The 24,907-nt window shown below is 45.1% G+C and overlaps 1 protein-coding gene and 1 pseudogene across 1 annotated transcript in view; both read right to left on the bottom strand.

The window, feature by feature from the left end:
• The window catches only part of LOC148539636 (uncharacterized), a 28,155-nt pseudogene extending 14,994 nt beyond the window's left edge, over positions 1-13,161 (bottom strand).
• Positions 1-22,542, bottom strand: part of FBXW11 (F-box and WD repeat domain containing 11) — a 123,211-nt gene extending 100,669 nt beyond the window's left edge. The window contains exon 1 of the mRNA XM_088451288.1: positions 22,361-22,542. Coding sequence (XP_088307414.1) covers positions 22,361-22,405 — 45 coding nt within the window. The 5' untranslated portion in view covers positions 22,406-22,542. The remainder of the gene's footprint in view (positions 1-22,360) is intronic.
• Positions 22,543-24,907: the final 2,365 nt, after the last annotated feature.

The raw sequence follows: 24,907 nt of genomic DNA, 5'->3' as shown, positions 1-24,907 counted from the left end.
GGATACAAATGGTCACAGTAATTGTTTCAGAAAAAAAAAAGTTTTAAAAAGTGGAAAACAAATGTGCAAATCAGACTGTACCCCCCAAAAAAATAAATATTGGGTAATAGTATAGATCACAGGTTCTCAAACTCGATCCTCAGGACACTTACAGTGCATGTTCTCCAGGTTTCCTCACAGAATCACAAGTGAAATAATTAGCCCACCTGTGGCTCTTATAAAATGTGTCAGTGAGCAAAGACTACAACTGTGCATCTGTTAGGTGACCTGGAAAACATGACCTGTGTGGGGTCCCGAGAACCACAGTTTGATAACCACTGGTATAGATGTTACTTACTGTCCCAAAGAATAAAAAGAGAGTTTTAAAAATGGCTGATTAATGCAATTTTTTTTTTTAAGTAAAAGATAAAAAGCAAACTAAATGCAAACAAATGAAAGAGTTAAAAAAAAAAAAAAGTTAATCTCACAGGCTATTATACATTTCCCCCTAAAATCCTTCAGATAAGGCAGGATAAATAACATTCAACTTCCTATGGCAGAAGTCACAAACAATCTAATCATCAAAGCAGCAATACCTTGGTAATTAAAAAAGCATCTCTACAACTGGAACAGCGTGGAAACCAAATCATCACTGGTGCTGCAGCACTGGACATTAACCATTTCAGCGTAAAAGTGCTAACCATTAAATATAACATTACAATACATTAAAACAATTCCCAACATTTAATTAAAAGTATTAAAAATGTACATACTACATTGTTACATATTAAGTTTACTTTAGGTACATAGTGCCAGCATTTCCCCTTGATGGCGCTGCAGATCTTAAATTTATCCAGTGGTGGCCATCTTAGCTGCATGGCTCGGGTATCTGGCAAAAGCTTTCTATAAACTGAAACATCTACTTTATCAAACATGTTTTACAGGACTGAGTAACACGCAGTAAATGAAAGCAAAAAATGAATACATAAAGAGCACATTGTAACTATGTTTGTCTAATATAGAAGAATTGTGAAGTGCTAACAATGATAAATAGTATACCATTATAGGATCTAGGCAAACTTATTCCTTCCAAAAAAAAAAAAAGAAACCAGAATGCAGACCTTTCCATAATAAAAGCATAAATCATTTTTTCATAATTTTTCAAAAGTATAATTCTGCAAACATTTACAATATGCAAGCTCAGTATGTTTGAACATTTAAAAAGTTACACAAAGCAATAACCTTATACAATAATTTTATGCCTAATTGTAAAGAATCAACATAAAATTAGGGGTAACTATTTTGCACTGCAGGTAATGTATAAAGTGTTTAGAAAATAACTTCATAGTTTTCATTTTGTTTAAAGGATGACGAACTTTTCTACACGCTATAGAGTAATGTTAAATAATTATTTATAGGTTAATATTAGCAAAATCATTGGTTACAGTAGTGTTCACTCTAGGATTTTTTGGGGGCATGGTGCTGACCACTGAGGAGAGCACATTTTCATTTTAGAGACGGGCAAAATTTTGGACGTATCGCTAAAGCCGATTTATAATGATAATTGTATACATGAATATAATCAATGTTCCATTATATGAACATTAATACACAATTCACATTATGACACAAAGTAGTGCCCCTTTATGCAAGACAGTAATGCCCACAAGCCACACAGTAGCGCATCATTTGAAATATAAAATGGTCTAAGATCTCAAGTTATGAGAAGTTCCCTTTAACTACACCTGATAGTTTTTTCCCCCTCTTTAATTTAAGGGCATCAGTTGGACACAAAAGAAAAAAAAATTATGCGTTAAGTGTACAATGGTCACAAGTAAATGATTATGCTAGGTAATGTGTCAACACTAATATTAAGAGATGTTACATCTGATAAAGACATGGTTAAATGCATGTTTAATGAAATATTAAGAATACCATGACATGGCTCAGTTTGCATTTCATTACTGTGCTCAAACTGGTGATGCACCAATTTTCTATATGCAGTACTTTATCGCTAAATTGCCGTCTGGCTCCCGCCTCAGCAGGCTACGGAAAGCTCGCCTCTCCATTGCATTACCAGAGCACAGCAGATTCTGAGTCTGCATGGCTCCCGACAGCTTGTGTGAGGCGACCGGTGGTGGGCGTCCGGTGACATTATGCGGGAGTCCTTTCTCCTGTTCTGTGAATGGTGTGTGCCTCCTGTAGGCTGAGCTGTAGCCAGGCACCCTGCCCCTTGCTAAACCCACCTACTGATGCTCCACGGTAGCTCCCTGACTCAGTCAGTGACTGTATGTGTGTGGCTTGTGTCGTCCCAGAGAAGTGCAGGGCGCAAGTATGCAATCTCAAAACAGGAAGCAGCATTTACAAAACAGACAGTGCACGGTGCCCTTTCAAAAGAGCTTAGCCTGAATACTATTACAGGGACCTTTCCACTTTTACCAAACTGTAAATCATGCGTTTTTCTAGTGTTGAGATTAAACAGCCAACCTGCATTCTGATTCACCAAGTTTTGGCACCTCTGGGTGTGGGGAATAAAAATGAAGGTCGGCTGTTGATTAGAGGATCAACCCTAAAATGGTTGATGTACAAAACAAACACCAAAAAAATTACCACAATGAATAAACTGAAATATCTACTATATCAAACAGACTTCTTGCCTTTTGTGGTGTTCAACATACCTAGTACACGGTCCCTAGTGCAGACATATGTGCATTCACAAGAGGAGTTCTTAACTGCCAAAACATCATCAGCACACTCAAAGCTGGAAATCATTTGCTATGAATATTTAGACGATCTGATAGTATGTTATTGTGGCCGGATACCATCTTGCTGACGCGATGGTGAATAGTTAACACACTACAGTGCAAAACTGGCTGTAAAAATGAACTTAAGATACTGCGCCACAGCATCGAATTGAGACCAAATTGGCCAATTCCCTGGGACATGTGTAAATAAACATGGAACTTGTATTAAGGAGGTACACAGCAGCCCCATATCAAGTTTGGCACTGAGGTGAGTCCAGACACTAGTGTATGTGGCAGGCAGTTGTCTCGCTACTTAGTTTTTGTGGAGTAAATATACTCTTCGTATTTAAATAAGCACTTTATCCAAAGAGGATATCATTATGAGTAATTAAACCTACTGGTAAACTGCGATATGTTGTTGAAAACTCACCAGTTAAGCAGGGGAGCACTGTTGCAACTGTACATCAGTCAAGCAAAGCTTTGGGCAGTAAAGGTCAAAAACAGTTTAACTAGATGAAAAAGGACCTTAACTGATCAATGGTAGAGGAAGCGTCACCAATGACTGTTAAGTTAACTGCAGACCCTGTGCTGTATACAAACTATAAAATCCTCCTGAATCCCCTCTTTCGTTTTAAGATATGAAGCCCTTTATGACAGACAGGTGTAGCGCACTTACATATATTTTACAGATTGTCAGCTTTAATGAATGATCATTAATGCTGGGTACACATTGGACAATTAGTGTTCACGTCAGGGCCGGAAGGCGGCGGGGCACCTGGCGTGAAAATGAGCACTATCACCCGATAATGGGGCGTGGCCACTCAAAAGGGGTGTATGCTTAAGACACTCTTTTTGTCCCTGCAGGGGACATGCCCAACACTCACGGAGATGCTGGGCACCCCCACAGCTCTCACTGCAGAGTGATCAGAAGCCGTGCGTATGTGCACGGCATCTAGTCACCCAACGACGACTGTTTAACCATGATTTTTCCCACCTGTAGGACACTCTGGGTAGGGGTCCGGGTAGGGGGACAGCAGTCGGCCGGCTGTTTCAGCGGGGCACAGCCATAAAGACAGGGCGCATTTTAGAGTTTCAAGACTGGGCAGGGTGTGGCGCCCCACTAAAACAGCCTAGCAGGAAAGCTAGACAATATATCGTTTGTCTAGCCGATGAACTATAGATCGTACGGACCGTCATCTGATGTGTACATACAATATATTTGTGAACGCCGCTGTTCACATATTTGCAAATGCGATATATCTGAAAAATGTGTGTACGGCCAACCGACCCATATGGCCACAGGAACCAGCGACAATGACTTCACAACTGGTTGCTACGGCCAGACATATTGGGCAGCCGATTTGGTAAACATGCGCCATTCGGCTGTTGTGGTGAAGGCTAGGATTCCATCCTTTTGAGTTTGCAGTCCTCCGTTTAGCAAGTAAGTGAATAGGTAAGAGAGAAACACAGCTCTCTACCTCCGATGCGCGGTGCCATATTCAAAGCCCTCTGACCTTAGACCCAGTCGGGTGCATGCGTAGTTGACGGCCGCACGCTTTCTGGTCCACGTGTCATCAGATCCACTGCTGCATGCCTGCACACCCCAGCCAGCTCCATGCCGTGGCGCCATCTTTGTTCATAATCAGCAAGGAGCTCCAACTGAATGCTCCGCCAACTCCAGGAACAGCCCCGGACCGCGGGTGTCCAGTCAACGCCGGTATAGTACCGGTCCCAAACATCAGATGTCATGACGTGGACCCCGGGGTACTTCCCTGCACTACATCTATACTGTTAGGAGACAGTAAGAAAAAGAAAAGAAGGACGACAAAGGGGCTGGAATATATACTGCAGAGGGGGGGGGGGGGGCTCAAGTCCCTGAAAAAAACTTCCTGTCTATACCAGGGGAACAGGTCCTATATCCCATCATGAGGCTGCCATGGAGGAGTAAAGAAGAAAATAAACTTGCTTTCGCTAACTGGCTCCTAAATGAATTGACCCCATAGACTACTCATGTGGTCCTGTTATTATTAGTGGATAATGTATCCCCTGTAAGATGTTATGGGGATCGCGGTCTGATGGCAATATACTGAACTGTGATAAGCTGGTTTTATCGCAGTTTTTGAAGCAGATGTAACGCGGTCTCTGCATGACTTTATGCCTGCTTACCTTGCGGTGCCCATGCGATGTGTGTGCAGTGAACGCAGGCTCCCAGTCCTGCAAATGTGCAGGATACTTTTAAACAGTAAATGTAACAAATAATAGTGCCGGAGTATTACAAACCTGTAAGGTGAGGACTTTCGTGAAGGGGACCTTTAACATCAATTACTGCAGCCAAGAGTAAAGTTTTGCAAATTGCAGTATTAACTTGCAGTGGCAAACGCAGGATTTCTAGAGAGGGGTTTCCAAATGCTTGGTTTTAAGAAAGTGTGGCCAGTCCACGAAAAGGGCAGAATCAGCACTTAACCAGCTATAATATACAGCATATGAAGTACAGTTTACAGTAGTGTACAGTATGTAATAATTCTGTCGTATACAGGACCAGCAATAACAGTAAGCCATTATATGGGGCAATAGGGCCATCCTGTCTGAGCTAAATGTTTTTATTTCAGATGTGGGCTCCATTGCAGATCATTTGAGCAAGTTCGGGAATCTGAAGGGGCAGAAAAAGAACCTTGCACTGCCCTGGACATATATGTACAGATTGGTCTCCTTATGTACTGGATAGTGTATTATTATACAGTATTAATAATTGATCCTATAGATAGTTTATATCAGTTCACCCCTAACAGTGCATGTTTTCCAGATTTCCTAGTTGGTGCACAAGTATATTCATTACGGACTGACATATTTTAAAAGATCAACAGGTCGAGCTAATAATTTCATTTGTGACACTGAGGGCAGGCTTTTGTATTATATGCTATTTCAATTGTGGGTATCATGATGTGGGCTAGGGAGGGGGGTTTCCAGGCAACCGGAAACCCCCCCCCCCCCCCCGCGTTTGCCTATGACTTGTCTTCTACTCCTGGGATACAAAACGTTACTTACGATTGCACTAAACAACTGTACATAAATATCTTCCACTGTGACCCCTCAGAATGTGAGGCCCAATATAAAAGGTGCCTACACACTTACCGATCTGCACGCGATCTAACATCGTGTACGATTTCCCTTGAAACTCCTCCCCGGCAGCTCTGCACACGATTTGGTCCATCTTCAAACGATCCATCGTGCATCCATGACTTTTTTCCAGTGCATTGTGTCCCAGATTGCCAGATCTGCCCTACAGCACGGCAGATCTGACGATGCGATGTACGACCAGCGGGGACGCACATCGCATCGTGATCGTGAGTGGGGACTCACAATTTGGGCATATTTTACATCTGTCGTTCCGATGAGCCGGAATCGGCCAGATTGGGTTAAATATCGCCAAGTGTGTAGGCACCTTTACAGGCAATCTCCCGTTTTTTTCTAAACCCTATGACATACATATAGAAACCTCCACTGAACCCCCTGTGCTTTTCAAAGTTGATTTTTACAGACACAATGCTGTTCTGCTCTCTATCACCATCACAGAGAAATAAACCACTTACAAATCAGAGGGAGGGTAACAGAAATAGGAGGGCTACAGATAGGGCTTCTTCACTGCCTGCAGGTAAGGATGAGTCGCTCTGGAGATGCTCCCTAAATCCAGTGCCAGGATGAGCAGTTTTTTTTTCCTCCAATTTGTTTAATGGGTAAAAAATATGCATGAGTGCAGGTCATTTCATTGGGCCTGACTGCCTACCCCTGGAGCCCATTTTTAGCCAGAGGTGGAAGACAGCGCCAGGAACAAAGCTTTTGGAATTATTCTTGGAGGGAGATAGAGAAATAAACCAATCCCCACCCTGACTTACAGGCCAATCCCCCCCCCCCATAGCCTCATGCACAGAGGAGAGAACACAACCCCTGTTGACTATGTTGAATTGGGTAAAACCTTCAAGGAGGAAGCATGTGCAGAGTGTATGCATCCCATTGGCTTGGTTAAAGGGACAGGGGCTGAATTACCGCTTGCTTTATTGCATGCTAAAATGAAGGAGCTCTGCAAGCACTATTGTTTTTTCATCCTCCAAACCAGTTTGTGGATTTTAGATCTGTCTTCTGAACATCTGTAGGCTGTGAAATTCCTAGTACCTTCAAATAGGAAAACATTGTCTCAAAGACTTTGGGCTCGATTCAATTCAGCACGATGCTGGATAGCCCCTGGAGGGAACTCCTGGAGCTATTCAATTCACCATGCTGTTTGGTCCAACAGTTGCCAGTTAAGTCGCGAGAACCGCTATTCTCCGACTAAAGTGCCGGTCGCAGAGCTCTTAGAGCCGTGCTAAGGAAAACAGATGCACGGACCGCAGTTTTGTCGGCTTTTTCACACTCCCCCCTCAGGGGGGTGCGAGAAGAAATCCTTTAGTTGGACCAAACAGCGTGGGCCTATTCAGCATCGTGCTGAATTGAATCGAGCCCTATGACCACATCGCCTTTCTCTGCCACTCGTGATATATTTTTCAAGTAGACAGTGCTTTTACAATGCCACTAAATTTCAGAGAGATGTGGTATTAACAGTAGTGACAAGGACATTGTCACTTGACTGTTACAAACACTGTACCAGCCCCATTAGGAGGAAAGCCAAACCATGTTAACCAAAGTAACAACCCAAAATAAGATTCCATCAAAGTGATCCATTAAAAACCTGCATCTTTGCAAAAGCTACTTTTAAGTTACATAATACTTCCATATTTGTTTACATTATTTCATAGGAGTTGACATACCAAAATAAATCAATTATGTATCTGGCTAATATAATTCATAGCCCAGGACTGTCATCGAATGGTGAGTATAATGAAGCTGTATTAGCTTCAGGAGCAGTCTCTCTTTCACCTTATAGACTGGAATACACAGCCATAATTCTATCTGTAGTATTATAGAATCAAAGGAACGGTGGAGAATATAGTAGAAGTGTAGGGTAGAGCAACTCACAATTGCTAGTAATAAGTTGTATGGGCAGGGAGAGGAGTAGGAAGTAAATCAGCACTTAATGATCCTGTAATAGACAAGTAGGCGGACAGACAGGATTAGTAACAGAGCAATGAGGTGTGAACAAATAAAGAAGGCTGTGATGGATCAATCCTATTAGATGCGAGTTTGTTTAATGAAACTCGCAGACCTAGCACAAATGCGCGCACCTGACAAATACAAGATCCAGCTAGAAATGGCAATGTAATATGCTAATCTCCTCCGAGTGCATGATTATTCATTGGGAGGTTAACTTGAAATAAAGATTTTCCCTACCTGCTCATTGGTGTTTGCCGTGAGAACGGATCGCAGGACCCAAGTCGCACCAACCCTCTCTCTTAGGACTGAACCATAAGAGAGAGGTGTAACCAGGAGGATGAAAAGTGAGAAGGGGTAGTTGTGTGGACTGATATTTAGGAAATATCAGTTGGATGTACAAACATCCGGATGCAGGGACAGAACTTGCGATAAAGCTCAGTCCCTGGAAATCCCCAACACACACACCTCACTGTATGTTTTGCAAAACATACTGTGAGAAGGTGTCTGCGCATGCGCTGCTGGCCCACCATACCCTCAACCCCCTTCAGCTTACACTCTGATCGGTGCTCCAGTGAGATCCTCTCTGGGGCTCCAGTCAGCTGGTCTCCGAGCTTTTGCACTTTGACCCCAGTCACCTGCCGACATAGAGCAGCTGACCGGGGTCACAGTGCAGGAGCCGGTTTACTAAAAATAAAATATGCGAATCAAAGGGCTTGGAGCAGTTTCTCATGAAAACGACTCCAATTGCCTTTTATTAAGTCTATGTGATACTAAAATAATGTGAAAAAAAAAACCTTTTTTCACATTTTTTTGCAAAAATGTATATTAATAAATAGGGCCCTATAAGCGAGGGTGAGTTTAAACTGTATTCTGTGGTGGAGCCAGTGAAGCAGTTGGCCGAGGCGTGAGAATAAGAAAGAGCAGCGTAAATGAGACAGCTAGCAGTATTCAAGATTTAATTGAAATAGGGAGAGGAGGCCAAAGACGAGAAGGTTGTGTAGATTTTAAGTGAAAAAGGCATGAACAAGCATTTTCTTAGCGTCCACAGTGAGAGCCTGATTCTAGAGATACTGCGAAGGTGGAAGAGGCAAGATCGTAATAAAAGTACGGAGTAGAGGATGATGCCCAGACAGTAAACTTGAGTAATGACGGAGAGGGTGGTGTTTTTAAAAAGAAATGCACCTGTCCATTTGTAAACATAAAAATACATCCTGCCCTTTTACAGAGGGACAGCTTTCCCGATTCTAAGCCTTCTCACCATCCCGTTGTTGGCAAAACACACAGTCTGCTGATCACACACACACACACACACACACACACGATGCCTTGTTGCAACACAGGGTATTAGCAGAGTCACACTTACTAGACGGAGCAGAAAGCCCCCTAGAAATCAACACCTCTGCTGCAACTCACTGGCTCTTCCCAGCATTCAGATCATTGTCCTTAGGAGGTGCTAATCATTCACCAGTTGACAGACCCATCTTGACTAGTAGGCTAATGCATTTCTGCTCAATCTACCATTGGGAACATCAGGGCGAAACTAGAGTTGCAGAGCAGTCAAGGCTACTATTGCTACCCCTCATCACTCCCTCCTATTTAGCTCTAGGCACCCCTGTAGCTTGTGGTACTGGAAGACATGGACTGGTATGTAGAGTGGGACTCATGGGTACTGAAGAGGTATATAGGGTATGTGGCATAACTGTAATAAAATGGTTTGTCTGCCCCTCCCCTTTAGAATGTAAGCGCTTATGAGCAGAGCACTCTAACCTCATGTGCTTTTTTTATTTATTTTCATCTACACCTTACTCCCCACACTAGAGCACCTAACACTTGGTTGCTTATGCTCTGTTGCATATCTGGGTCTTATGGTCGCTAATGTAGCAATCTATATTATCCATGTCCTTGTCCTGCACTGTATAGTATTGTAAGTCACTGGTCACTTATTTGTTTATGTACTTTGTAAGGCGCTGCGGAACACTTGTGGTACAGGTTGAGTCTCCCATTTCCAAATATTCCGCAATATGGAATAATTTTGGCATGACTGAGATAATGAAACCTTTGATTTTTGATGGTTCAATGTACACAAACTTTGTCTAAGGCACAAATTATTAAAACATATAGTATAAAATTACCTTCAGGCTGTGTATAAGGTGTATATGAAATATAAATGAATTTCATTTCTGTACACAAACTTTGCTTGAGCCACAAAATTATTGAAAATATTGTATAAAATGACCTGCAGGCTGTGTGTATAAGGTGTATATATCACATAAATGCATTCTGTGTGTATATTGGGATCCCATTCCTAAGATATTTCATTATGATATGCAATTATTCCAAAATACGGAATATTCCGTTATCCAAAATACCCCTGGTCCCAAGAACTTTGGATATGGGAGACTCAACCTGTACCATATAAACAATAATAATATTAGGAATAGTAGTGCACAAACCCGACGAACACTGCATCATAATCTTTCAAATATTAGCCTGCATCTCAACATGTTTGCGATCCTCATCCGCATGAATCTGATTAGACCAAACAATAACATGATTTTGGTCCTTACCGATAAATCCCTTTCTCCGATTCCACAGGGGACACTGGAGGACTTCAAGACAGTGGGGTATAGACGGTGCTGAGTGGAGCTAGCACTTTAAATTTAAATGAAGTGTGACTAGCTCCTCCCCTCTATACCCCCCTATAGGCCAGTATTAGAACCGAGCCCGAGGGGAGCAGAGAAAAAAGATTGACAGAAGAGGAGGAGGCGAAAGTACACATAACAACTGAAAGGTGAAAACAAAGCAAAATAGAATGAAACAAGAGACGACAAACATGTCTAACATTCATAACATCACCCTAGACAACAAACATTTCGCCAACAGGCATAACAGGTGGCAGGAAGAATAGCGCAGGGTGGGCATCCAGTGTCCCCTGTGGAATCGGAGAAAGGGATTTATCGGTAAGTACCAAAATCCATCCCACGAGGCACCCACTGAGCGAGTGGAATGTGCGGTAATGGAAGATGGAGGTTCTCTAGACGAGGCCAAATATGCCTGTCGTATGGTCAGACGAATCCATCGAGCCAGTGTCTGTTTGGAAGCTGGCCAACCCGGACGAGCAGCATCATACAAAACAAAGAGAGTATCTGTCTTGCGAACTGCTGCCGTCCTGTCTACATATATGCGAAGAGCTCTAACCACATCCAAGGATCTAGAAGAAGGAGAATCCTGTGGAAGAACCGGAACCACAATAGGTTGATTGATGTGGAAGGCCGAAACCACCCTAGGCAGAAAATCCATTCTGGTGCGTAGCTCAGCTCTATCCTCATGAAATACCAAATATGGTGGACGACATGATAAAGCTCCCAGCTCCGACACCCTCCTGGCGGAAGCCAGAGCCAGCAGAAGCATCACCTTCCATGAAAGATACTTCAATTCCACCGACTCCAAAGGCTCGAACAACGAAGACTGCAAGAAAGACAGGACGAAGTCCAAGTCCCATGGAGCTGTAGGAGGAACAAAGGGTGGTTGTAATCTAACCACACCCTGCAGAAAAGTTTGCACATCCGGTAATAAGGCCAATTTCATTTGGAAGAAAACCGAGATGCTGAAATTTGTACCTTCAGAGATCCCAAACGAAGGCCTGCAGGGAGACCTGCTTGCAGAAAAAGCAGAAATCTGGGAAGACTGAACTCCGTAGAAGGCAGAACTCTACGTTCGCACCAGGTTAGATATGCCCTCCAAATACGATGGTAATGCTTGGAAGTAACTTCCTTCCTGGCTCTAAGCATCGTAGGAATCACCTTGGAAGGTATCCCTTTACGTCTTAAGATGGCCCTTTCAACAACCAGGCCGTCAAACGTAGCTGTTTTAAGTTTGGATAGAGTAAAGGACCCTGAAGGAGCAGATCCTCTCTGAGTGGTAAGGGCCACGGATTGTCTACCAACAGGAGCTGAATGTTGGAGTACCAAGCTCTGCGAGGCCAGTCCGTAGCTATCAGCAGGACCTTGGCCTGTTCCCTCTTGATGCGTTGAAGGATTCGAGGGAGAAGGGGAAATGGAGGAAACAGATAAATTAATTGGAACCGCCATGGTGTTGACAGTGCATCCACAGCCACCGCTTGTGGATCCCTTGTTCGAGAGCAGTAAAGGGGCAGTTGATGGTGCTGCCTGGATGCCATGAGGTCGACCTGCGGAAGACCCCACCGTTGGACCAGCTGCTTAAACACCTGTGGATGTAGAGCCCATTCTCCTGGATGTACATCCTGACGACTGAGGTAATCTGCCTCCCAATTTTCGACAGCCGGAATGAAGATTGCCGAAATCGACCTTGCGTAGCTTTCCACCCAGATCAGAATCCTGCCGACTTCCTTCATGGCCGCACGACTTCTGGTGCCTCCTTGCTTGTTTATGTATGCCACTGCTGTGGCATTGTCGGACTGGACCCTGACTGCTCGGCCCCTCAGAAAGTGAGCTGCTGTCTGTAGTGCATAGAAAACTGCTCTTAACTCCAATATGTTGATTGGAAGACTCGATTCCTGTGCTGTCCAGCGTCCCTGGAAGTGATGCTCCAGAACTACTGCCCCCCAACCTCTTAGACTTGCATCCGTGGTAAGAAGCGTCCAATCCCACTCTCCAAATCTCTTTCCCTCCGCAAGGTGAACTGAGTTTAGCCATCACAGTAGGGAAATCCGAGTCTTGGGTTGTAACCTGACTTTTGTGAAGAAACAGGTGGGATCCCGACCATTGTGATAAGAGATCTGGCTGAAAAGGTCTGGAGTGAAAACGACCGTACTGGACAGCCTCGAAGGCTGCCACCATCTTCACCACAAGTCGGATACATGCATGAACCGAAACCTGCCGACGTCGAAGGACCAACCTCACCATCTCCTGAATGGAAGTTATTTTGTCCTGGGGAAGGAACACACGTTGAGACACTGTGTCCATGATCATTCCTAGAAACTGCAATCTCTGTCTCGGTTGCAGATGCGATTTAGGAAAATTCAGGATCCATCCATGACAAATGAGGAGGTTGTGCGTCACGGTGATGTCCTGTAATAGTTGATCCTTGGAATTCGCCTTCAGGAGTAGGTCGTCCAGGTACGGAATAATAGTGATTCCTTGTTTACGAAGGAGACTCATCATCACAGCCATAACCTTTGTGAATACCCGTGGGGCCGAAGATAAGCCGAAGGGCAAGGCCTGAAACTGGAGATGTGGATCCCGAACTGCGAATCTCAGGCAAGCCTGGAGAGGTGGCCAAATGGGAATGTGCAGATAGGCGTCCTTGATATCTAGAGATACCATGATACGCCCTCCTCCAAGCCTGCAATTACCGACTGAAGAGACTCCATCTTGAACCTGAAGATCTGTAAGTATGGATTGAGATCCTTTAAGTTTAGAATGGGTCTGACCGAACAGTCCGGCTTCGGAACGACAAAAAGACTGGAGTTCTGCTAATGGAATGAGTTCCTCCATTGGTAGTTGATCTTTCATTCCGTCCGCCAATTGCTTAGCCCAAATTTCAATAGCCTTGTTAGTCCAGCAGCTAACGATCGCTGGACGAAGAGACACCCCTGCAGCAGTGTAAATGGACTTAAGAGTGCTCTCCAGTCTCCGATCGGACATGTCCTTTAAAGAAGTGACTCCAGGAACAGGGAGCGTAGTCTTTTTGACAATCGCGATACAGATGAATCTACCGTAGGAGGAGTTTCACAAGCCTTTCTATTATCCGCTGGAAAAGGGTAAAAAGATAATAAACGCTGGGACATCTGAAATTTTTTATCTGGATGTTCCCAGGCTGTCGTTAGAAGAGATTCCAGCTCTTCCGATATAAGGAAAGCCGTAGCTTGTCTTTGTTTCTTAAGAAAGAAAGACTGTTTTGAAGGACCGGAGTCCTCTTCCTGTATGTGCAATACCTGTCGTATTGCAGCAATCAAGGCTTCTATTCCCTCTGATACCTGTTCAGGATCAGACTCCAGAGGCTCTTTAGGCAAATCTGGGGCATATTCACCCTCTTCTAATTCGGGCATATCCTCCTCCTCCTCCTCCTCTGGGTCATCCCAATGGAGGACTGAGGGTAACAATCTCTTTTTAGAGACCTGCGGAGCGGACGCCATTGTCATGGCTTTGGAAATCCCCTCCATAGAAACAGCTAGGGATCTCGCCCATGCTGGTTCCTCTGTAGCAGCTGACCTATAAGCCTCTCTTTCTCTACGAGAAGCCTCCAGTTCAGCCGAGAGAGGACATAACAGATGTAACCTGCGTCCAAAACGGTGGTTCTGACATCTCTGCAGATTGCTGATCCGTATAACAACCGTCACACAATCTGGAGGTAGATGACTGTCCCTGTGTACATTTCTTTCCACACTTTTTGCAGGTAAATAACTTTTGCGAAGCCTTAGACCTGCCAGTCATGCTACATACAGACCCCACACAAAACACAAAGAGGTTAAGTGAGAGGGTAAGAAAAACAGAATATACTGGGGTACAGAGAGTTTGGAGAAAGTCACACTTGCCCACAACGGCGCTCCTAGCAGTGCCAGAACGCCAGGCAAAGGATTAATTATTATTATTATGCTCCAAATGCTCATTTTACATCAGCCTAAACCCATGCTGTGATACATACAGGTCCGTAGGCTGTCCAGTGCTGCCTCACCCTGTAATGGCCGCCAGCAGTCTGCAGAGAAACGCTGGGGCTGATGGGAGGCAGGAGAGGGAAGTCGGAGCTAAGCTCCGCCCCCCGCATTCTAGCGGCGTGTAAACGGGCGCCTGTACCCAGTACATTCTTTATTTATATATATACTGCCTCTGCAGTATTATGAGCCGCCTAATGCAGGGACAATGCCGGCTACCCTGCTTGTCAGGGAGCCGGAGCGCACAGGAAGCCGCCTCTATTAGCCATAAGCTGGCTTCCCTGCTAAAGAGAGAGAGAGAGAGAGAGAGAGAGAGAGAGAGATGCGCTGGCGGCTGAGCTGCCGCGCTCTGTGGGGGGGTCTAAGAAGCCGCCTCTGACCGCTAAGCTGGCTTCCCTGCTAATCAGGGAGCCAGCTGTACACAGAGCGAGAGACGCGTTGGAGGCTGAGCTGCCGCCGGCGCGCTCTGTGGGGGCTCTGATAAGCCACCTGTGTTAGCGCTAAGCTGGCTGCCCTGCTAATCAGGGAGCCAGCTGTACTGACAGAGAGACGCGCTGGCTTTACTGCCGTCTGCGCGCTCTCTGGAATGTGAGCCCGCCTCTGTCAGCCCTGCTAATCAGGGAGCCAGCTGTACTTATAAATAACGCGCTGGTGGCTGTGCCACCGGCGCGGATCTATGTGTGGGGCCGCCTAATGTAATAAGTTGGCTGCCCTGCTAATCAGGGGGCCAGCTGTACTCATAGGGAGACGATGAGGAGGTTCCTGCTGCTGCCGATGCATCTCTGACTGTGGGGGGTCCGCGATGCGCGCTGCATGCAGCGGCATGTGGCCCCCCCCCCCTGAAGACTGAGGTCTCAGGTGTCGAGGACCCCAGGCGAAGTGCATACACTTGCGAGTGGGTCCCCTCCGGCAGCATCCCACGTAGCAGACAGGCAGTTGCAGCTACTGCCCGTCTGTCCTCAAATTCTATTTTCCTAGCCCTTAGAGTAGGAGACGTCTTTTTTGTGACCTGCTCCCACTCGGGCACAAACTAATACTGGCCTATAGGGGGGTATAGAGGGGAAGAGCTAGTCACACTTCATTTAAATTTAAAGTGCCAGCTCCACTCAGCACCGTCAATACCCCACTGTCTTGAAGTCCTCCAGTGTCCCCTAGTGGATGAAGGAGAAATTGGATACATTACCATTTAAATTGTAATATTACTTTTGTTGTCTATCAGATCATTTGCCCCCGTGGTCTTTATATAGGTAAAACCAAACCTCAATTTAAAGAGAATGGCGGTACATCGCTCTACTATTCGGGCCGCTTGAGAGTGGTAACAGTGATCAGTCGGTGGCGCTGCATTTCCTTGAAGCCGGTCATAACTTGCATAATGCTTGAAATATCACGATAGACCATGTACCTCCTCTGTCTACAGGTGGTGACCATGAGTTACTACTTTTAAAATGTAAAGAACGCAGGATACACCGACCTGGCATTATTACCGCACAGGTAAATGATTATTTACCTTTATCATGTTTTACTAATTAATGATAATTATTGCCATCTATATATTTTTACATATAATTAACGTTCTTTGCTGAGATCAGTCATTATCACTACTCTATTGCATGTATTACAGCTTGAGCTATTTGTATACGTGGTTCCTATGGTGATGGGTCTGGTCATGCGCAGTGTGCTTGCCACATAGCAATGAAGTCACTCTTTATGCGCTGCTGGACAGACGCCGGGTCTCTGTTTCCGAGCTGGTCTATAAGTGATATAAAGTGAGCTATTCTTTTCATAAGTTCTTATACTAAAGACAGTGCCCATAAAGCTGACCCTAAAGACAGTAAAATACTAAAACGTTGCTCTTATGCTGCTGTAGCAGTGTAATGCTGGGCATACACTGCCAGATAAAATGCCTGTCAGACCGACATACATTTTATCTGGCTGCCTGCCAGCCGCAGATGTCGCCGGCATACACTGTGAGAGAAATCTCACAGTGTATAGCCCGACATCCGCGCTCCACCCCCGGGGGAGGAGACATTTCCCTGTTCCTTCTGTAGGAAGGAACACAGGAAATGTCTGTCTGTCGGCCGCGCTGGGCATACACTGCCCGATGCAGCCGTCAGTTTCCCGGGTAAATATCGCATCGGACGGGCATGCTGGACAATCCAGCATGCCCGACCGAGCAATATTTAACCCTCGGTCGCCCGCATACACGCTGCAAATATCGCGGCGATCCGCCGATATCGGGCGGATCGTCCCAATAATTGCAGAGTGTATGGCCAGCATTAGTTTGTCAAGACTTGGGGAGTGCCACACCTCAGCCCTTATTTGTATACATTTTATGTGCACCACTGGGCACAGTTGTGTGCGTTTTATTGGAGTGCCGTACTTTGGAGATATATATACACACAGACACTGACGTCTAACAAAACAGAAAAAAAAATTATGAACAAGATTAAATATTAAAACAGATAATACACTGACGAAACATTTACCATGACATTTACTACAAATTCTGCACAGATATATTTCTGTTGACCAACTGGCCTGTATAATGAGACTGGACTTTTACTTTAAGGACGGTATTCAATTGATACAGATGATCGCACTGTAGAGGTCGGATTTAGCCGTGTAAAACTGGTACACTCAACCAAAGTGCTGGTCGCAATCGGGAAAAGTGTAGTTTGGGCGCCCAAACGGGTCACTTTTTGCCCATTTCAATTCGCACACGCCTAGGGGTGCAAGCTGAAATGCCGGCGCTGGCAGCTGGTTGCGCACGACAGGAGCAACAATTCAAAAGCTCCATCGGGCGTGAAGGTGGACTGAAACAATAGAATTACGCCCTAAGTGTATATGTAGACCTTACCTTATGACGTTATTTTTCCACTAAATTATCAGAACTCTTCTAAGGGGCGGATTCAATTCAGCACAATGCTGAATAGCCCGGGAAAAAGTTCCCGGAGCTATTCAATTCACTGTGCTGTTAAGTCCGACTAAAACCACTTCGGAGAATGCCGTTCAGTGTGTCTAAAGCTGGATGTTACGTTACGCTAACCGGCATTCTTAGACTGAAGCACAGGTCGCGAGTAAAATCGATTGGCCTAGGGATGCCGTGAAAAAAAATGCTGATCCTGTAGGGCACTGTGATTCAAGAAAGTTTGGGAACCTCTGTATTAGGCAAAGCTAAAATGAAAAAAAAAAAAAAAAAAAAAAAGTGGTGTACCTTCATAGTGTTCCCGTTGGACTGTTTTAACTGGGCGCCGCGCTTTGCCTGATTTGAAAAAGGGCAGAATGCACCCTATACTTTTGGCGGCGCGCCGCTAAAACAACCTGCCAAGTGCCATCCCTACCCACGGGCAGCAGTGTTGCGCTGGTGGGAAAAATAGCGGTGCAGCAGTCACCGCCGGTTAAGATACGCCCGGCATCTATTCACTGACACAGGAGAAGTTGGGGGCAGCTAGGCATGCCCGTAAGTGTAGGGCACGCCCCAATATTGTGGTCAATATAATGGAAATAAGAATTTAACAGCCATAAATAATTCTCTCTCCACAATATGGTTAAATTAAAACATACAACAGTAAAGGTGATTCAGTCACAGAAAAAGTTTGTTTATTCAGATTTTAAGATATTACATCAAAACTCAGTTGTATATTAACGTTTGCTTTAAAGGGAGTTTTTCTAACATTTTTTTCCAGGCTGTAATTTGAGGTAACTGATCAGATTGCTCCTTTGATCAGGAAGTAGATTCAAGGGCGCGGCTATAATGGGTGCAGGTGGTGTCATTGCTATGGGACCCAGAGGCTCAGTGGGCCCTGAAATCAGCTTATTTAGTTGTCTTCCAAGTTCCTGAAATTGCCTGCTAAGAAATTGGGTCCAGCCCATTGCCTGGGCCTGAATAGGGGGATTTGAGTGTGGTAATCTCGCTCTCCCTTTCAGTAAAGCTTCATACAGATATGTTCCATCTCCCACAATCCTGTTGCACACTCACAGACACAGCTGAGCTAGTCAGTAATGGTGCGTACACACGGCCAGATAAGCTGTCAGAATTGTACGATAACGATCCTATCGTTAAAATCTAACAGCTTCTGGCCCCTGCAAACGACCACACGATGGTTGATGCGCCACGTATGGTAATTATCGACCAACTACCGTCGCCCGCGCAAGCAGGCATACCTGGTCGATATGGACCAGGTTAGCCCGTTTACTATAGGGACCCGCGAACATAGTTTGCATATCGTTATAGTCATTGGAAGGCTTAATGCATGTGTTGGATGTTCTATAACGATCATCCAACACATGCAGAACGATCAGATAATGATCGTTATCTGATCGTTCAGCGGTATGACCGCGTGTACGCACCTTAAGTCCTGCACTGTCACAGTAGGCTTCTCCTTGTTTACAGTCTTTGTGAAGCTGGGGGCAGGAATTGAGCCCAGAGATTAGGAAAGAGGCATTATGGAAATGTCCAGCATTAGGAAATATCCCCCTTAGTTAGCTGGTTTGTACTTGCCCCGTGTAGCATAATGTGAACTGGAGGCACTGTGTGGCATAATATGTAGTGTTCACTCTAGCTCCGGCGGCAGGCAGGGCGCCGGAGCTAGAGAGGGCAACGTTGTGCGCGCGCCTAAGGCGCGAAACAGGGGCGTGGCCATGAAAAGGGGGCATGTCTATAAGAAGCGTCCCCTTTTCGTCATACTTGAGGGCGTGCCCGGCACTTACGGACACGCCGGGCAGCCCCCAAGTGCTGCAGATAGGGAGAATAGATGCCGGGCGCATGCGCCCGGCGTCTGTTCTCCGGCGGTGACCGGGTCACCGCACATTTCTCCACCCGCAGGACACTGCGTCCCGCGGGTGAAGACGGGACCCACAGGCTGTGAGGGCAGGGCGCTTTTTGCCCTCCTTCTGGAGGGCAGGGTGCTTTTTGCCCTCTAGAAGGAGGGCAGGGCACCGCGCCCCGCTAAAACAGATTAGCGGGAACGCTAAATATGTACCGGCAGCACTACAACATGACATATTGTGAACTCAAATAACCCTGAACAGGAGTGTTGGATATTATTCTCAATAAATTGTGTGTTTACTTTCCCACAAAGAGAAGACAAAAGTTGGGGGGGTGGGGTAAAACACAAGTATTAATGTTGTTGCAACAGCCTAATATCACAGGGGACATCATCATCTTAGCCCTCCTGTTCCACATGCTCAGTAAAGCTATATTTTATGAATGTATTACTTGATTAGTCTTGAGTTTGTTTTGAATGTACCCATTTGTACTTGATATTATCGATTTGCACTTCTTTTATGTATCTGAAGCTATGTTTGTAGGTTTATGTCAACTTGTATTCACAAGTATTGCACGTACTGAGCCATCTTCCAAATTGTGTCATTTTATCCTTAAATATATTGTAAACCATAGTAGATAATATAAGCAGTAGTAATTGCATAAGTACTGTAGGCAGCAAACATATTGTAGTCAGTACACTTTTGGATGCTCATTACCCATCTGGTGATTCAGTTACCATAGCATGGTTATTCTGTTACTTCATTTCTGTAAGCTGGGCACATTTTTAATAATCATACTTTTACCAAATTTATGTAGATGTTTCCCCTGAATGTTTCCATTTTGCATTAAAATTGTGAAAATCTAGTTATTTCTGGAAGCTGAATTTACCACTTTTGTACATACACATAGCAACATTTCTCATGAATGGCGATTCCATTACCAACTTTGACTTTAGGCTTAGGTACAGATGTGTCCACATACATCCAACATCCTTGCGCATTAAATAGCAATTCTAGTCACGCCATGCCGTGGCATGAGTCTTTGCACAGTGTCTTTTTGTCCAACTTTTTCCCTTAAAATGTGTCTTATTCACAAAAGATGCGAATAGGATGCACAAGCGACCTGCCGATTCAAATGATATGCGACATGCCGATATTCTGCTACGTTACAGTGCCAGCCGCTGAGATTGTAAAGTAGCATTTTGCATACAGCCACACACAGAATATAGGCATGCCACATCTCATTTTAATGAGAAAAGCTGCTTGTGCGTCCTATTCGCATCACTTTGCGAATAAGATGCATTGTAAGGTAAAAATTTGCACAGTGCTCACACGTTATGTGTAATGAGACTTCTAGCGCACGGAGGATAGATGTATGTGGACACATCTGTATCAAGGATTAGCGTTCCCGCTAGGCTGTTTTAGGGGTGCGCCGTGCTCTGCCCGATTTCAAAAGAACAGAATGCACCCTGCCCCTTTTTCGTAGCACCCTGCTAAATCAGCCTGCAGGCGCCGTCCCCACCCGTGGGCCGCAGCGTTCGGGTGGGGACAATGGCAGTGTAGCAATCATCACCAGTGAATTGATGCCAGGCGCATGCACACCCAAGAGTGATGGGGGCACGTCTTAAAAACATGCCCCCTTTTCTCATGGCCACACGCCAGAGTGCCCTTTCTCTAGGTCCTGCGCCGGGCCTAGAGTGAACACTAAAGGATAACTTACACAAGAGAGCATTTAAGCTATTTTATAGTATCATATATGAGCTTTATTGTGGGCTGTTGGGTTATGATGCTTTGCTCACACATTAGTGGTGGCAGTTGAATAATGAAGAGTTGATTATTGTAAAAAGGTGAATCTGTTACCGGTGGAATAGCCCTTAACCCTTTTAGTACTTGCTAAAGGGGATAAGTCCTTTAACTACAGCAGTTTACCGCTCTTTGTCGCTGTACAGCTAACGTCATATGTTGCAGGGTACCCACAAAGTGGAATTTAAAATCGCATGCACAGACAGCCGTCGCATTACACAGCAGCACAGCGGAGGAAGCCATTGAGGACGGGGACATTGCTGTATCTAACCAGAAAGGTAAGTTATGTCAAAAAACAGTGTCATATTTATTGGTATCACTAATGCCGGGTATCCACTACCCGATTACATAGCGATTGCACGATTACGATGACATCGTAATTGTGCAATTGTTAAGTAAATCAGGCACACATCAGGGATGTAAATGTCGAAAAACACCCAGAGATGCGCGCTCCCGCTGGTCGTTTCTGACATCAATCATCGCTCGAACATGCTGGTCAACCGGACGATAATCATGCAGTTGTCTATGTCGGCTAGTGGACGTGCCCCTTATGATACTAAATTAAATATGCCAACAAAAGTAAATGAAACCTGAAATATGCTCCTGAACAATCTGATAATGAATGGGGTCTATCAATTTACATGGCACACATGCCCAATATCTTTTTACAGCACCTTCTTAACCTATATTCCCTTTAGCTACTTTGACATTCCCCTTTGTATGCGTTAAAAAAAAAATGCTTACAGATAAAACCATGGAAACATTAAATATGTTTACACAGAATTAACTACTGCAAAATAGAAATCACTGCCCAGCTCAGAAGACGGAGACATATTGTCACCATCATGCAGTCTCGGATGACAACCAGCCTGCCCCTTGCTGAATGGGAAGGAGAGGCAATGCCATTGACAGCCCGGTGTAAACCACTCTGGAGGGGCGGACACACACATACACACTCCGGCCCTTGGAGCCAGTTCAGGCAGAAGAAGCTACTCGTACAGGGGATGCTCTGCGGCAGACAGGCTGGGGGGCCGGCCCCTCCTCTCCCTCAGGGCGCCGGAGGATGAGGCGGCTTATACCAGGGCCGGGCATCTGTACCTCGCCATGATCCACCATCCGCCTATAGTACGGACAATGGCACACACACGGACGCACGGTGGGGGCGAGAGATGCTGGGCCGGCTGGGAACAGGCACACACACATGTAATAACGCCGCACAACTTACACAGAACACAACAAAACAATGATAGAGGACGCTGCTACACGTCACATCACAGGCTGCGATTATGTCGCCATCATTATAATATCACTTCGCTCCTTCCCCGTAGTGCGGGCGCCATGTACTCACCATGAGCTCAATGGTTTTATCCTCTATCACTGAGTCCGGCTCCATGATCTTCAGTACCGACACTGCTGATGTCTCTCCCCTTCCCCCCACCCCGAGTAACGCAGCAAAAGCAGTAGCAGGCGGAAGCACGACGCAGGCGGCACTGGCTCGACGAGTACGTAATGACGTAAATTACATGACCACTAAAACGCAACTGTGCCTTTCATATGTGAGTGTAGGGCTCCACAGATACCGGTCGCCATTTCTTGGGCCTGATCACATTTTGGACTACGGGAAAATGGCCGCCGCGACACCTATGACTCTAGTCCAGTATGCGCACGCTCAGTACAGCGTTTTAGGAGGGGATGAATGTAAGGGGCAGTGCTGCTGAGGCTAGCTAGCTGGTCTCTGGGTGCTGATGATCAAACCAACGCATATGCTACATGTCATTAATAAGCAGTATATATAAACCTCAAATCTTAACCAAAACATATTTGTTAAAGTGACATGGCATATGTTGGCGCTATATAAATTTACTTTGATGTTGTTACATTACATTACAATAGGTTATTACAGCTAAATCTGTTAGTGTCAGTCTATGAGGGGTGGCCTCGCCTGCTATTCTTACCGTGTTTGACATTAGTACATTGTTTGTCAATTATATTAACCACTTCACTGGCCAATACTTTTAAAAAAAAAAGAAAGTTTCAGAAATTGTTAATTTTGTTTATGAATTTAGTAAATAATAAACAATTTAAAAGCATAATTAATTATATTTTGGCAAAATCATATGCCTTGTGGGTGTCTAGCTCAATCCAGTGGTAGAAGATCTTTGTGGCATTATTCCCCCGACCACACACACACACACACTCCCAACGCTTTAGCATTTTCCATTCACTTTCGTAGTGTCAACTTCAACAATGGACCCCCCCCCCCACACACACACACACACACGTTGATGCACCCCGATATTATGCCCTACCCCCAGCTCTCTAGTCTAGACCTAACCCTACAGCTGTGACATATCCCCATCACCCATGTAGGCAAGGATCTCCTAATAACAGAACCCTCCCTCACTACAGGGACAATAGATCCACATGTAATGACTTCCAGGCCCTACCAGAAGGATGGGCTAGGGGGGAAATTTCCCTGGGCCTCTAACTGGCAGAGGGGTCAACATTTTCTGACTTGTTTTTGTGTTCCAGCTTTTGTTTAATATATATTTATCCATGTTCTAATTTGGCAATTCCCAATGAATACAAATTCAAATCTAGTGCCTAAACATGTTATTTGGTTAAATTGGCGTAACGTGCAGTGGCGCAGGCGCTTATTGCTCTCTCTGTGCATGATGCATCTATCCACACAGACACATGATTAAATCACTTGTCCTTGAGATTTGCCAGGGTGAGTAAATCGCAACTTTGCAAGGGAATAGTTTGTTTTTAATTCGATTTGGACTGGACTGTTTGATTTTCAACGTGTCCTCGAGGAATTTGCAGAATTGGCGAGTTAGGTAAGTTCATTTCATGAATTTTTTTATTATTACAATTAGGGGTGTGCATCGGCCACTTTTCGTGTTTTGTGTTTTGGTTTTGGATCTGGATCTTTCTTCGTGTTTTGGATCTGGATTGGTTTTGCCAAAACCACCCTTCCGTGTTTTGGGTTCTGGGTTTTGTGTTTTGGATCTGTATTTTTTTGAAAAAAAGCATAAAAACAGCTAAAATCACAGAATTTGTAGGTTTTTCTGCTCCTATGCTATTATTAACCTCAATAACCTTAATTTCCACTCATTTCCAGTCTATTCTGAACACCTCACACCTCACAATAGTGTTTTTATGTCCAAAAGGTTGCACCGAGGTAGCTGGATGACTATGCTAAGCGACACGAGTGGGCGGCACAAACACGTGACCCATCTAGGAGTGACACTGCAGTGGCAGGCAGGATGGCAGTTAGAAAAACTAGGCCCCAAACTGTACATAATGCAAAGAAAAAAAGAGGTGCAAGATGGAATTGTCCTTGGGCCCTCCCACCCACCCTTATGTTGTATAAACAGGACATGCACACTTTAACAAATCAATCATTTCAGCGCCAGGGTCTGCCACACAACTGTGGCTGAAATGATTGGTTCGTTTGGGCCCCCACAAAACAAGCTGGCAATTAATGTGTCCCTGCACAAACTGGCTCTACGGAGGCAAGATGTCATCCTCATCCTCCTCATCCACCGATTCCTCACCCTCTTCAGTGTGTACATCCTCATCCTCACAAAGTATTAACTCGTCCCCACTTGAATCCACCACCACAGGTCCCTCTGTACCTTCTGGAGGCTGGTCTCCCTGGAAGAGCTGATAATTCATTTTGATGAACATCATCTCCACATTCTGTGGAAGCAACCTCCTACGCCTTTCGCTGACAAGGTTCCCGGCTGCACTAAACACTCTTTCGGAGTACACACTGGAGGGGGGGCAACTCAGGTAAAATAGAGCCAGTTTGTACAGGGGCCTCCAAATTGCCTCTTTTTCCTGCCAGTACAGGTATGGACTGTCTGACATGCCTACTTGGATGCTGTCA

The sequence above is a fragment of the Taudactylus pleione genome, unplaced genomic scaffold (genome assembly GCF_031769625.1).
Source record: "Taudactylus pleione unplaced genomic scaffold, aTauple2 ptg000025l, whole genome shotgun sequence".
Lineage (NCBI taxonomy): Eukaryota > Metazoa > Chordata > Amphibia > Anura > Myobatrachidae > Taudactylus > Taudactylus pleione.
This window is presented reverse-complemented; position numbering and strand designations above follow the sequence as displayed.